Genomic DNA, 14,678 nt, shown 5'->3' on the forward strand with positions numbered 1-14,678 from the left:
ATCTTATTAAAGGAGAGGGTCCTGACCGGAAATAGGCCTACTTGAGTCGCCATCTTACTAAAGGAGGCGTTTCTTTCCTTTCTTTATTATCAGCTTTTATTTATTTTTTACATTGTTCTTTAGCTTCTGCCTTTTTATTTTATTGGGGATCAAAGGAGAATACTTTACAAAACTATATTGATATTTTGGCGTAATTAAAATAGAAACAATCATTTTGGAGCCATGCGTAATTGAGATTTTCGTGTTTGTATGTTACGATATGGCGTTATTTTATTTGTTAATAAAAATATATCAATAAGATATGTTAAATTATGTAAAAAGAGGCGGAGCTTCGTACCGGAAATCGGCGGTTTGCAATGCCGTCATACCAGAGGAAAGAGGGAGGGGCTTCCGACCGGAAACTATCCCATGGCGATGCCATCTTAGTACGAGAAGGAGGCAAACTCATGAGGATTTTGATTGCTTTCCATGGGGGAACTGCTATTCGATCCTCACAAGCAGCTGTTTCGTACAGGGCAGATGCTGTGGGGCATTTGGTAGTCGGGGCTGGGTAATCATGAGAAGGGACGGTGTGTGGGCAACACTCGCCTGGAGTGATGAAGACTCCAGTTAATCTTGGGCTCCCTTACCCACCACTTCTCCCTAATTGAAGATCTTTTTTACTTATCACAGGCTCTCTTGAATTGGGTTACTGAGCAGTTTTGTTGGCGATCAGATTAGATGGGCACTATGGTCTTTTCCTGCTGTCATGTTTCTATATTGTTTTTGTCCCTGCTTCCGACACCGGGAAGCCGTTCCTTGCGTCCACCTCATTCAGCTGTTACGGTTCAGAAATAATTACTTCTCATAACAGAAAACAAACCGATGGTAAAGCAAAAATCGCAAGGAAGGCGCTGGCCTTTGATAAGCTGTTCTGGATAAGGCCGGGAAGCAGAGAAATGACGGCAGAAAAGAACCAAATGGTCCATCCAGCAAGCCCACTGTAGCATCTACCGCACCGTGTAGGTTTCCCCCATGCTTAACAGACGGGGAAGTTTTGGAAAAAGATGGGACTTGAATTGTCATGGTGAGACCTGGCTGTTCACTGACAGGCCGATACAGTACAGTGTGCTAGCTTTACCCATTATTCAGTAAGGGGTATTCCCTGTACGTACCAGGATCAGTCCAGACACCTGGGTTGTGACTCCGCACCAGTAGATGGAGACAGACTAAAACTTGTGGGTGGAGCCATATATGCCCCTGTGCCAGTCACAGCCCCTCAGTCTTACTCTGTCTCCAGTAGATGGTGCAGGTCCAGTCACAGCCTCGGCTGCCCTGGGTACTGATAGTCAGTTAGGGGTAGTGTGTTTCTTCATTTTCAATTGTTAAGGGTCTGGTTTGTAAGTTCCAGGCGTTTTTATTTCTGTGTTTTCTTCTGGTCCGCCCTGCCTCCCAGGGGGGTTGGAAGGTTCTGAGGGGACCATCCCCCCCTGGTTGAGGCCGCTGCCAGGGCTGAGGGCCCGACTGGTCAAGTGGCAGCGTTGGGGGTGACACCGGGGAGCCCGGTTCACTCACCCCCACTGGAACAGGGCTCCAGGACCGTGGACAGCGGTGAGTACTTGTAAAAAAAAAAAAAAAAAAAAAAACAGGTTTACTTTTTCTGCAGGCCGGCTCTCCGTTTTCTTTGCGGCTGCGTTTTCTCTTCACAGGGGAGGGGGGCCGCTTGCCGTGGGGCGCTTTTCTTGGTTTGTTCGTTCTTTTTCGGGGGTTTTTCGCCGCGATCGCGCCTCATGCCACGCAGGTCGGTCTGCCGAGCATGTGGCTCGGCGCGCGCGCGCGCCTCTCCAGGGACGGCCTTTGCACGTCGTGTGTCCCGGGCGGGGAAGGACCGTCCGGGCCGCGTGGGGGGAGCCGTTCCTGGGCGAATCGCTCGCCGCCGAGTACAGCAGCAGCGTCGGGGGGGCCTGAGGAGCCTTTTCCGATTAGCGCGGGAGTGGCGGCCATTTTGAATTCGGCCCGCGAAATCGCGTGGATCCCGGTAGAAGATGGCGCCCTGCCTCCTCCGCTTTCCCCGAGACCGGGTCCGACGGGGGGGGCCGTCCCAGGGGGGGCAGTGGCCCCTGGGGACGCTAGTTCAGGGGAGGAGTCTTCAGCTTCCGGGTCCTCTTCTTTTTCTGCTGACTTTGCATTGTTGCTCCGCAAGGTCCTCAAGCACAAGCGCCACAGGCGCAGGCATGGGTCGGAGGCCGTTTCAGGGACTCACAGGTCGGGGCCCAAGCAAAAGAAAGTCAAGGGGTCCGCGGATACCAGGGTGAGAAGGAACCCACGGGGAGTCCCGCGGGGAGTTCCACAGACCTCAGATAGTGAGTCCTCCGTCTCAGATGAGGTGAGTGCCCACGAGGAGACCCTGCGGGGGACCGAGGAGACGCCAGGGGGCGGTTCCACCCCGCCCAGTGTGAGCACAGGCACGCAGGCCGTGGAGGGCAACGACCCGAAGGTGGTCCGCCTCTTCCGTAGGGAGGAACTAGCCCCGCTTATTCCAGCTATTCTGGCGGAGCTGGGCATTGCGGCTCTGACGGTGGTCGCCAGGCAGGACGCCAACATGGATCCGATGCTACTGGGGCTCACTGGCCCAGCTGTAGCTTTTCCCTTCCATTTCTCGTCGACGGATATTCTGTTTAAGGAATGGGATTCCCCGGAGTTAGGCCTTAAGGTGACAAAGGCCATGGACAAGCTTTATCCTCTGCCGGAGGACGCGTTGGAGCTGTTACGGATCCCGAAGGTAGACGCGGCGGTGTCAGCAGTGACAAAGAGGTCGACGATCCCTGTCACGGGCGCCACGGCACTCAGGGATATCCAGGATCGGAAGCTAGAGGTACAACTCAAGAAGATTTTTGAGGTATCAGCTTTAGGAGTCCGGGCCACCATTTGTACTTACTTCGCCATGAGAGCCAGTCTGCGATGGGCTCAGGTTCTCACAGGCGGATCGCCTAGAGGCGGCTATAGCATATGGGGCGGATGCTCTCCACGATCTCCTACGGACCTCTGCTAGATCCATGGTCGCGGTAGTTTCGGCGCGTCGTCTCCTTTGGCTTCGTAACTGGGTGGCGGATGGTTCCTCTAAGGCTCACCTCGGTTCTCTTCCATTTAAGGGTAAGCTGTTGTTCGGCAAGGAGTTAGATGATTTGATGCTTTCCCTGGGGGAGAACAGGGCTTTCAAATTGCCTGAGGACAGGGCTAGGTCCCGGCCCTCGTTGTCCAGTAGGCCCCGTTTTCGCGGAAGCAGAAGGTCGCGTCCTCAGAGATCCTCGGGTCCCGCATACCGGTCATATACCGCTCGTACCTCCCAGTGGTTGCAGTCCTTTCGTGGGAAAAGATCCGGGCGACAGGGGGGACCCCCATCGGGCGCCGGGTCCAAGGTCCCACAATGAGATGCGGCTGACCCATCCCTCACCTCGGCCCCAAGCCGTGGTTCCCAACGTCGGGGCGAGGTTAACGTTATTTCTCGAGGAATGGGTCAAGGTAACTTCGGATCACTGGGTCCTCGACGTGATAAGACACGGTTACGCTTTAGATTTTGCTCGCATCCCGTCAGACAAGTTCCTGGTGTCGCCCTGCAAGCGTCCGGAAAAGAGAGCGGCCGTGCTAGGGACCCTCGAACGTTTGGAAGGCCTGGGGGCCATTTCTCCCGTGCCGGCAGGTCAACAAGGCACGGGACGTTACTCAATTTACTTCATCGTTCCAAAGAAAGACGGCACGTCCAGACCAATCTTGGACCTGAAAGCGGTAAACAGGTGCCTTCGCGTCCCTCACTTCAAGATGGAGATGATTCGGACCGTAATTGCCTCGGTGCGGCCTGGCGAATACCTGGCCGCGCTAGATCTCACGGAAGCGTACCTCCATGTGGGTATCCACCCATCCTTTCAGCGGTTCCTCAGGTTCTGGAGGGGTTCTTGGTACACCCTTACCTGGACGACTGGTTGATCCGGGCCAAGTCCGAGAGCCAGTGTCGCTTGGCAGTGGACAGGGTCCTCCAGCTGCTGCAGTCCCTGGGCTGGGTCATCAACTTCCTCAAGAGTCATCTTGTTCCCACCCAGTCCTTGGAATATCTGGGGGCCGTCTTCGACACGAAACGGGGCCGGGTGTCCCTGTCCGCGGAGCGCGTATGGAAGCTGCAGTCTCAAGTCAAGCGGTTATTGTCTCTTCGGCTACTGCTGGTTTGCGACTACCTGATGGTTCTGGGATCTATGGCGTCAACGCTCGCGTTGGTCCCCTGGGCGTTCGCTCATCTGCGTCCATTACAATCATCCTTGCTATCCCGTTGGAAGCCGGTGTCAGAGGAATTCCACCTTCCGCTACCGCTAACGGATCAGGCGAGGGACAGCCTGCACTGGTGGCGAGTGTCGGAACACCTGACGGGTGGTGTGTCCCTGTTGGTTCCCGACTGGACAGTAGTGACCACGGACGCCAGCCTTTCCGGTTGGGGCGCGGTTTGCCTAGGCAAGTCGGTGCAGGGCCGGTGGTCCGAGACTCAAGCGCAGTGGTCCATCAATCGGCTGGAGACCAGAGCGGCTCGCCTGGCACTGCAGTCCTTCCTGCCGTTGATACGGGGAAGGGCGGTGCGGATCTTGTCGGACAATGCGACCACCGTGGCCTACATCAGCCGTCAAGGCGGGACATGGAGTCCGCTTGTAGCGGTGGAGGCGCAGCTCCTGATCAGCTGGGCGGAGCAACATCTCAGCAATATCGCAGCGTCCCACATTGCCGGAGTCGACAATGTGCAGGCGGATTATCTCAGTCGTCATCACCTGGATCCAGGGGAATGGGAGCTGGCGGAGGACGCCTTCCTTCTCATCTGCAGGACGTGGGGGGTGCCCCACATGGATCTCATGGCCACGTGGCAAAACACAAAGGCTCCACGGTTTTACAGCCGACGCCGAGAGAGAGGGGCCGAGGGAGTCGACGCACTGGCTCTTCCCTGGCCGACAGACGTCCTGTTGTACGTGGTTCCTCCGTGGCCAATGATAGGAAAGATCCTGCGACGTATAGAGCTGCACCCGTCCAAAGTGATCCTTGTGGCGCCGGAGTGGCCACATCGTCCGTGGTTTGCCGATCTCATTCAGTTGTCGGTGGTCGCCCCCCTTCGTCTCCAGGGGTTCCCGGGGCTTCTTCGTCAGGGCCCCGTCTGTTTGGAGGATGCGGATCACTTCTGTCTCGCGGCATGGCTTTTGAAAGGCATCGCTTGAAAAGCAAAGGTTACTTGGATTCGGTGGTGGCCACGCTATTGCGTTCCAGGAAGCAGTCTACGTCCCTAGCGTATGTCCGAGTCTGGGTGATTTTTGAAGATTGGTGTCTGCAGCGCAGGGTGGTTCCCACTTCGGCCTCCATCGCCGATATACTAGCTTTCTCCAGGCTGGTCTCGCCAAAGGGTTGGCGTGCAGTTCCCTGCGAGTACAGGTGGCAGCGCTTGGTTGCTTGCGAGGTAAGGTTCAGGGGTTTCCCCTGGCCCTGCACCCAGATATTTCCCGGTTTCTTCGGGGAGCAAAGCACCTCCGTCCACCATTGCGTCATCCCTGTCCGTCCTGGAACCTCAATTGGGTTCTGTCTTCCTTATGTTCGGCACCGTTTGAGCCCTTAAAGCGGTCAACGGTCAAAGATCTCACGTTGAAAACGGTATTCCTGGTGGCGATTGCTTCGGCAAGACGTGTTTCTGAGTTGCAGGCGTTATCCTGTAGGGAACCGTTTTTGCGTATTTCCGACTCAGGAGTCTCTTTGCGGACGGTTCCTTCCTTTTTGCCTAAGGTCGTGTCGGCATTTCATTTGATCAGTCCATTGAGCTCCCCGCTTTCGGGATAGGGGTGTCTTCGGACCCAAAATTGAGAGACTTACGGAAGCTAGATGTCCGGAGGTCTCTCCTTCGCTATTTGGAGGTCACTAATTCCTTTCGGGTGACGGTTCATCTTTTCGTCCTGTTTTCGGGTCCAAAGAAAGGTGCCGCTGCGTCCCGCACTACGATCGCCCGTTGGCTTAAAGAGGCCATTGGTTCAGCGTACGTGGTGCGGGGAAAGCCGGTCCCCGTGGGTCTCAGAGCTCATTCGACGCGGTCTCGCGCTGCGTCTTGGGCGGAATCTTCTCAGGTGTCGCCTCGAGAGATTGGCAGGGCGGCTACCTGGATGTCGTTACATACCTTCATTAAACACTATCGGTTGGATGGTCAGGCTGCTGATTCCGGGGGTTTTGGAGCGGGAGTACTCCGAGCGGGACTCTCTGCTTCCCACCCTCGGTAACTTAGCTCTGGTACATCCCAGGTGTCTGGACTGATCCTGGTACGTACAGGGAAAGGAAAATTAGTTTCTTACCTGATAATTTTCGTTCCTGTAGTACCAAGGATCAGTCCAGGATCCCGCCCGCAGTGCTGTTCTGCAGTAACGGAGAGTCCGCTCGTAGTCTCATTACCTAATCTGTTTCTGGTTTTACCCCCTCTGTTAGGGGAGTTCTGTTTCCAGTGGGAGTCTTGAGCTGCTCCCTGTTGTGGTTAGGTTATTTAGCTAGTTTATTGGTTTCCTGTTTTTCTACTTTGACATTTTGTAAGACTGAGGGGCTGTGACTGGCACAGGGGCATATATGGCTCCACCCACAAGTTTTAGTCTGTCTCCATCTACTGGTGCGGAGTCACAACCCAGGTGTCTGGACTGATCCTTGGTACTACAGGAACGAAAATTATCAGGTAAGAAACTAATTTTCCTTTACCACGTCGAAAACGCGCGTCCAACCCCCCTCACCTGAAACTAATAGCGCCCACAACATGCAAATGCATGTTGATGGCCCTATTAGTTATTCCCGCGCGATTCAGAAAGTAAAATGTGCAGCCAAGCCGCACATTTTACTTTCAGAAATTAGCACCTACCCAAATGTAGATGTTAATTTCTCTCTGCACTGGGAAAGTGTACAGAAAAGCAGTAAAAACTGCTTTTCTGTACACCCTCCAACTTAATATCATGGCGATATTAAGTCGGAGGTCCCAAAAGTAAAAAATAGTTAAAAATAAAAAAATGTAAAATCAGCCTGCAGCTCACGAGTTGAAAACCGGACGCTCAATTTTGCCGGCGTCCGGTTTCCGAATCCGTGGCTGTCAGTGGGTCCAAGAACCAACACCAGCAAAATTGAGCGTTGGCTGTCAAACCTGCTGAGAGCCACCGCTCCTGTCAAAAAGGAGGCGCTAGGGACGCACTAGTGTCCCTAGCGCCTCCCTATGCTTCGGGCCCTAATTAGCATAATTGTATTTACTGTATCAAGCGCATAGGGCACTGGCCTGTGCGCGTGCCGGGAGAGCGGGCGCTCGCCTGCTCTCCCGCGTTTCTTTCTGTATCGGCCTGTGATCGCGGCATGGTTGGGACTTAGGAAAGTTTGAGTGTATTGAATCAGCCAGGGGGGAGAGGCTGTGACTTGCCAGCAGAGAGTTACTGCTTTGTGATAGCACTAGAGAGATCAGTGGGAGACAGCTCCACCTACCCCAGAGTGAAGTTCTTTCCTGTTATGGTATGCACAAACCAGCATAATAAGTGAGAGCAGATTAAGACCAAAATGGCTTATGCAGTTGAGATTTGTCCACTCTGGATAGATGGGCATAAACATTTCCATATCCAACCTGACACCATCTCCTCCTTCCCCCATATCTTTTTACCTGTCCTCTCAACACTTTCCCTACAGCTGCCCTCTATATCTGGCCCAAGCATACGCTGCTCTCTATATCTGGCCCAAGCATACCCAAAATCTGTTACAGTTGTGGCCTTCACCTCATCTGCTGGTGGGTTGTTTCAGGCCTTGACAATCAACTTTGCTTCTTACAAGACTGATACTTAAGCCAACGTCCCCTTCTCAGTCTTATTACCACAGCCACCGAGATTAGTGAAACAGTTGTGAAAGTCCAGCCTCCCCATGCTCATTGAAGTTTGGGTTTCAACCATTGTCCCTCCATGCAGATCACTTGAGCCTTCTTGGAAGCTGGGTACTGTTTAGGGTGTAAAAGCTGCTCCATGCAGTTTACTTGGTGCTTTCATGGAAGTATCAATTCCACTGCTGTTTTGGGTAAATATTGTTCTGTGCAGATTGCCAGTGCTTCATTACCATCCTTTTGCCTCTCTATGTGTGTCCTACTTGTTTAAATTGGGGTTTTTTTAATGCATTGTTTTTGTCTCCACCCTGTTATCTGAAGGGGCATTCTAGGCATCCACTACCTTGTCTGTGAAAAAAAACATTTCCTGATTGCACCGCCATGGAGCCCTAGTTCCACAGCTTCCGTTCCATTGAAAAATGTTTGGTACTTGTTCAAGTATTTGAATGGCCCTATTATATCCTCTCCTTTTGTCCTCTCTTCTAGGGTATTGTGACAGCACTATATGTGTGTATGAGTATATATATATATATATATATATATATTGTATATTATAGGGTATATGTCCTTAAGACTCCTACGGCTTTTGGTGCAGACTCCTGAGAGATTCTGTCACAGGTGAACATTGCTGTGATGTCTCTAGAGGGATCAGGCAGGAGGATACAACTATGACTATTCAGTGGATAATGTTGGTGACACAGAGTACTGTGGTGCCACTAAGGATCAGGCAGGATGAGAAGGCTCTGATTGTAGAGGAGAGAGATTGTTCTTAACATATCCTGGCTTCAGAGTGAGCTTCATTTCCTGTTGTATGCATAAAACAAAACCATTTAGAGACACCGAGCTGAGAGAGTTTCTGATCCACACACTGTACTATGACGAGGGACTGGGCAGAAGGAGAAGGCTGTGATTAGGAAAGCATTTATCTCCAAATTATCTCAAGTTAGCTTGTCAATGTAATAAAACAACTAGGAAAGCTAACACCTTGCTTAGTTTCATAAGTAAAATGATTGTCTCTTTCATAGGCCACTTCTAAGACCCACCTTCACCATAATCGGAGGCCTTTATCTTCATAGTTACATTGAGAGTATGGACATGGTTCAGAGAAGGGTTACTAAAATGATACAAGATCTGCAACACATACTACACAGAGAGGCTTAAGATGCCTAAAATGTACTCGCTGGATAAAAGAAGGGATGAGGAGCATTATATTGCAAATAAAATATGGGCAGATGAAAATTTGTGTGCTCATCTACCCCAATCGGAAAGAGTCTCAACCTGGGCAAACAAAATAATCCAGTTGGTCTTTATCTGCCATTATTTACTATAGGATTGATATTTAAAAATACAAAACCTGCTGAGTAAGATAACGGAGTACATGCACCCAGATACTTTACATGGATGTTCAACTGCACCTACCCGGCTAGGCGTGTGGATGAATATCCAGTGACATCAGATCGAATGCTTGTAGGACTGCTTTTTTTATGGCCGAGGTCACCCAGCTGAATATTGCACTAGCCGCTAAATTTGAAAGCCTTCCCCAGGAACGCTTCCAACCTTTTTACCCCAACTAAATGTATGTTGCTTGTGATTTTTAACCAGTTAAAGGGGCCATAGATTTCCTGAGCTAAAGCCTGATTTTAGCCAGGTACTTAATGTTGCTAGGCTCTGTCACACACATTGCACTGTGACAGCACGAGACGGATCAGGCAGGCTGAGATTGTACAAGCGAGCACTAAATGGATCATGCGGGGGAGGGGGGAGTCTATTCTAAACCAAAAAGTTTGAAACCATGCAGGGCGGTGAGATGAAATGTGACTGCAATGTCTTTTTAAACATGACTAATCTATCCAAGCCCTCCTTTTCAGTAACTCCCATCTCCATTTTAAACAAGTCAGCCCTGGACCGTTCGCGCTGCTCCCCTTATTCTTAGGTCGACAGGAATAACATGATAAATGAGGCCTAGTGGTGGACGGGAGAGAGGAAATGAGAATTTCAAGTGTGAAACTGGAGGCCATGCGAGTTATAAAAGCTTCAGCTTGCTTCCTGCCCCTGATTGGAAGGGCATTGTTTAACTCTCCGGCCAAAGTCTTCCATGCCAGGGGGCCCAAGCCATGAGAGAAACGGCCCCTCCGGATGTTTAGCTTCTGACTTCAGCAGCTCGTACCAGCCACTTCCCCGAGGGCCCTCCACCCTCCTTCCCTTTTATTGCAGTGCCCTTGCCGATCACTGCAGATGGGATTTAGATAGGTAGGGGGGTAAGTGTGGAGGGCTGTACCGAGCCGGAGGCAGTTTGTCCCCTCTCCCTGCCACGCTGACAGTTGCAGCTGGCAGGAGTCCTTCATAATTTGATGTTTCTGTGGCTTTTCTTCTGGAATGTTTCTGCTCTCCCCACCCCCCCTTCGGAAAAAAATCTGTTCTTAAGCCGCTGGCTGGAGTTCAGGCTTGAGTCATAGAAAGGAATGACTCACTTTATCCTACAAATTTATACACACAAAGAGGAGAGAGAGAGAGGTCGAAAGCTGAAGGGAGTGTTTTCCAGAACTTTTTGAACTAGGAGCACATTTTTTCCAGCGAGTGCCCGAGCAGAACTCGGCTCTGCACTGCTGCATTAAGGAGTTTTAGCACCCAAGTCAACCATGTACCGTTTCATCTTTGCCCTCTTTTTTATAATAGGGATGGAGTTTGTCAGTTCTGGCAAGTTTTTAAAGCTTTGTGATGTTTACCCTTTACCATCGGAGCACAGATGTGATGTTTCCCCTCTCGTTGGCCCTATGGTCTGGTACAATAGCCCAGAAGGATTTTCCTGGAATTGGTCTGCAACAAGGAAATACAATTTAGAGGGTACAAACAAACATGCATCGGTGGTTCTTAAATGCATATTGTCTTTATTGTAGGACAGTGCTATAAACACAGGAAGATACAGAGCACTCTGCTTTCTGCTCAGGCTAAATAAACGCTATGGGGAACCTGCTGTTTCCAGCTAACACGGCCATGATATTTTTAGCCTTAAAACAAGCGACATAACAGAAAAAAATTGGCCAGGTCAGAATTAGGGGATGAAGTGTAAGGTGAGTGATCTTACCTAACAAGGAAATCTTCATTCCTAGGGTTCTGGCACCTGGCATCCTGCTTTAGCTCTAACCTAACTCCATTCCATAAATAATCCAGTCTTTGTTTTCTATTTCTTATCCAGTCATCTAGTTCTTCCAAAGCAGGACCTACCAGGGCCAGAATGCATCAGATTGGGGATGAAGCAGAAAAGTTCCCGGGTCTGCAGCACCTTACAGTAACAGGGCTGCATGGTCTTTGGCTCCATATTTGAGCTCCAGCACTGTATCCAGCTCCTCGATGCTGCGTCTTGCACAAGACTGGCTGAGACTTACTGTCTTTCTGTGTAAAGCTGTCTTGATGTGTCCCACTGGGGCAGAATGTTACTCCAGCCAGGGAGCCTTTCATCCAGCCAAGAAAAATAATTGAAGCTGGACTCTCCCAGGTCCTCCCAAAGGAGATGAGAGGCCAGATCTCAGCTTTTATGGTAATTTATGTACAGGGTTCTCAGTTGTGTAATACTGAATAGAAGCTGCAAGGTTGACAGAGCCTGCGCAAGCGTACACCTTGGCCTGACTCCTGCCATGTCTGTGCCTCTGGTGTTGCGGAGCACGTGTCTCTCACTGCTTCACTGACCCACCCCGGCTGGCGCATAGCTAACCGCCGGAAGCCAGGCTGCCCGCAGAGATGCACATATTGAGCGGCTGATTCAGGATGTGCCCCTGCGTGCACTGAGGTTACTGTCCTGAGTCAGCCACTCTGCTGTGCATGGGGGGCAGGGAAAGTATGCACTCTGTGCAGCCACCGAGACAGACAAGACATCACCTGCACACAAACTGCCTTTTGTATCTGGGCGGCCAAAAGCTGCAACTGTGATTCAGCCTGAGAACCTGAAGATTTCTGAGGCCAAAGTGATAGAAACCTGAGGTTCCGGGGTACCTTCTGCCCTGACTTTCCATCCCTGTCAGAAAATCTTTTCTTGTTAGCGTCCAGCTAGAAAGGCAAAAAAAAAAAAAAAAAGAAGAGACTTTCACTCATTGCTGGAGACCAGAGCTCTCTGTTCTGGAGTGTGAGAATTCTCCCCTTTATAAATTCAAAACCTGCCACTTAACTGCCTCAAAACATTGGCCTAGATTAGGTCTCCTTTTAGTTTTAACATTCGGTCATCCACTCCGTGTTATTCTACCCCATTCTGACCATATCCGTAGTGTAACAGAGTCATTTCGTGTGCCTCGAAGAGGCATGTGGGGCCACCTATAGCAAGATTCCCCCGCCCCCATAGGTAATTAGTGATACTGTCATAAACCAAGAAATAGAAAACAAACAAACAGCATTTTTCATGGTAAGGCAGAAAACTAAAATGGACTACACCAGCTAGAATATGCACGTTAGCAGCTGAGTGTGCCAAGGCTATGGATGCAGAGTGCTTGCTGTGGTAAAGCGTGCAGCAAAGTGTTAAAATATAGGGGGAGAAAATCAACTCAAATCAAGATATATATATATATATATATGTACAAAGTGCTCTACGGAATGATACATCTCTGTCCAGCATGTACGGTTGCAGAGCAGTGCATTCTGATACTTATAGTCCTGTGCTATAGGAAGGAAGCAGCAGGAATACAACTACAAGAGTGCGGTGGGCAGGAGGCGTTTTATCTCTGTTGCTCCAAGTTTACACAGCACCACGCAAGATGGATTCAGCGTTGACCTTTGGGGATCTGACACCTTGGGCTAACAGAGGATATATCTTGGATGCAGAAGACGGCCTCCAGCATCTCCATTATTGATGAGTGTTGCCCTGGAGGAGGCCTTTGGCCCATGCTGGGAGTCTGCCTTGAGAAAGGGATTGAAGCAGGATGAATGGGGTTGTCATCCTTGCCCTCTACCCAAGACACCCAAATGGATAATGCATTGAGGGCCACAGCATAAAACCAAAATCTAAATGTGAAGGCCAACAGCAGTGGCAAAACCCTGCCTTTCAGTGATATCAGCCTTCATGTTCCGTGTGGGGGCAGACTCGGGCATCATTTTAACTATGTTTGATGCAGGGACGTTCAATATTCACCTGACCAGGATGAGCAAAGGGCTTGAGGTTGCAGTCAATCCCCACTTCTAGGTCCCCTCCTGGTGACATGCTTTAAAACCTCTGGTCCCTATGCGGGTCCCTGGACACGGATGGCCATTTCCCTGCTAAGTGGGATTACTTGGGGATTTCCCTGCACCATCTTCACTAGCATTCCTAGTGCACTGATAAACCAGGGCACATGGCGGAAAGCTACCACTGCCATGACAGAGTGAGAAAGGAAGAGCTCTACAGCACCTTGCTTAATATTTTCCTGATTATATTTAAATTCACATCTCTCTTAACCTGCCGAGTGGCTAATCAGAGAAATCTCAACCCCCTATATTTGTTATGAGATATGTATGAGGAGTATGCTGATATAGTGACGTGGGTAAGGGTGGCTGTGTTAAAATGACCAGGGGAGGAGGGACCCTCCTCCCTGTGAGGGTAATGGCAGATGTTTGAAGTAATTTCTAGTGTGACCTCCTATATTTTGAGGTATTTAGGTTAACAGTTTCATTCTTTGCACCTTCTGGCCTTCATCAGAATCTATGGAAGACAACATGGTTGTCATTGGCTCAGATCTAATAAAACCAAGCTTGATTAGATCACAGCCAAATGAAAGGGTGCATTCTTATTGGCTGCAACTTATATGCGCTTGGTACTGTTCTCATCTCTCAGCAGAACGATTAACAGAAATACAGGGCATATCTTTTAGTTGTTATGAAAGCTGTAAGTATGCAAAGCCAACTTGGCATGCAATGACGTGTACATTTGGATGGCCTAAACATTGCTTTAAAGTAAGGAATATTTTAGGTCTTTTTACAGACTTTGGGGGGTTGCTTTATGATTTTTCTTTTGCTCAGCAAGAAGAGCCAGTGGAAATGGTTATTAAAACAATACATCACTACTGAGTTCTCACTCCGCTGAGCCCTTCTGTCGTCTCTTGGATGGTGGGACGAGGTGCCTAGGCAGCTCGTTGGGAAGGCCATGACCCTCCAACTTGACTTCAATTAAGTGACTGGCCAGGGCAAACTCTTCGTCATCCAGCATGCCATCCCTGTCCACATCTGAGAGCTTCCAGATTTTCCCTAGCACCGAGTTGGGAAGCTTGGTGGTGACCATCCAAATCTTAGCCTTGGTACCACTGAGTTTGCCATCCATGGGGGAGAGGTTGTAGAAAATCTCATCATACTTTGGCTTATCCTTAGTTACCACCCAATCCTCATCTTCCATGCCTTCAAACACCCCTTCAGTGATGCCCTCCACAAAGGGGCCGTTGTGAGTGCCGTCAAAAGCCCCTCCTTGGACCATGTGGTCAGAAGTATCCATGTCCTCTTGGCGCAGAAGGGGCATCAGCTTGGCAATGTCGGTTGTCAGCATCTCGTCCAGGACCTCTATCATCCTGGGCTTCAGGGAGTGGAACTTGTTGAAGTCATGAACCATGAGCTGCTCCTGTTGGAAGGTTCAAAGAGAAGTAAAGAACCACAACAGAGACTATTGGATGGCAACTTTCAGGAGCAATCTAGAATTGCCCAGTAGCCATCACTTTTGAGAAACACTTCAATTACTTTCACACAAGAAGTGCCATCCCGCCCCTAGTAAGCCTGACAATCAGGAACCAAATGGAGGCCCTTAGGTGAACAGCTCACGGCTGAAAGGGGTGTGGCCGGACTTCACCCCTCCCCTTGC

At 50.2% G+C, this 14,678-nt stretch overlaps 1 protein-coding gene across 1 annotated transcript in view; it reads right to left on the reverse strand.

Moving 5' to 3' along the window:
* Nucleotides 1-10,738: 10,738 nt before the first annotated feature.
* EHD2 (EH domain containing 2) overlaps nucleotides 10,739-14,678 on the reverse strand; it is a 35,180-nt gene continuing 31,240 nt past the window's right edge. The window contains exon 5 of the mRNA XM_029619995.1: nucleotides 10,739-14,441. Coding sequence (XP_029475855.1) covers nucleotides 13,905-14,441 — 537 coding nt within the window. The 3' untranslated portion in view covers nucleotides 10,739-13,904. The remainder of the gene's footprint in view (nucleotides 14,442-14,678) is intronic.

The sequence above is a fragment of the Rhinatrema bivittatum genome, chromosome 11 (assembly GCF_901001135.1).
Source record: "Rhinatrema bivittatum chromosome 11, aRhiBiv1.1, whole genome shotgun sequence".
NCBI lineage: Eukaryota > Metazoa > Chordata > Amphibia > Gymnophiona > Rhinatrematidae > Rhinatrema > Rhinatrema bivittatum.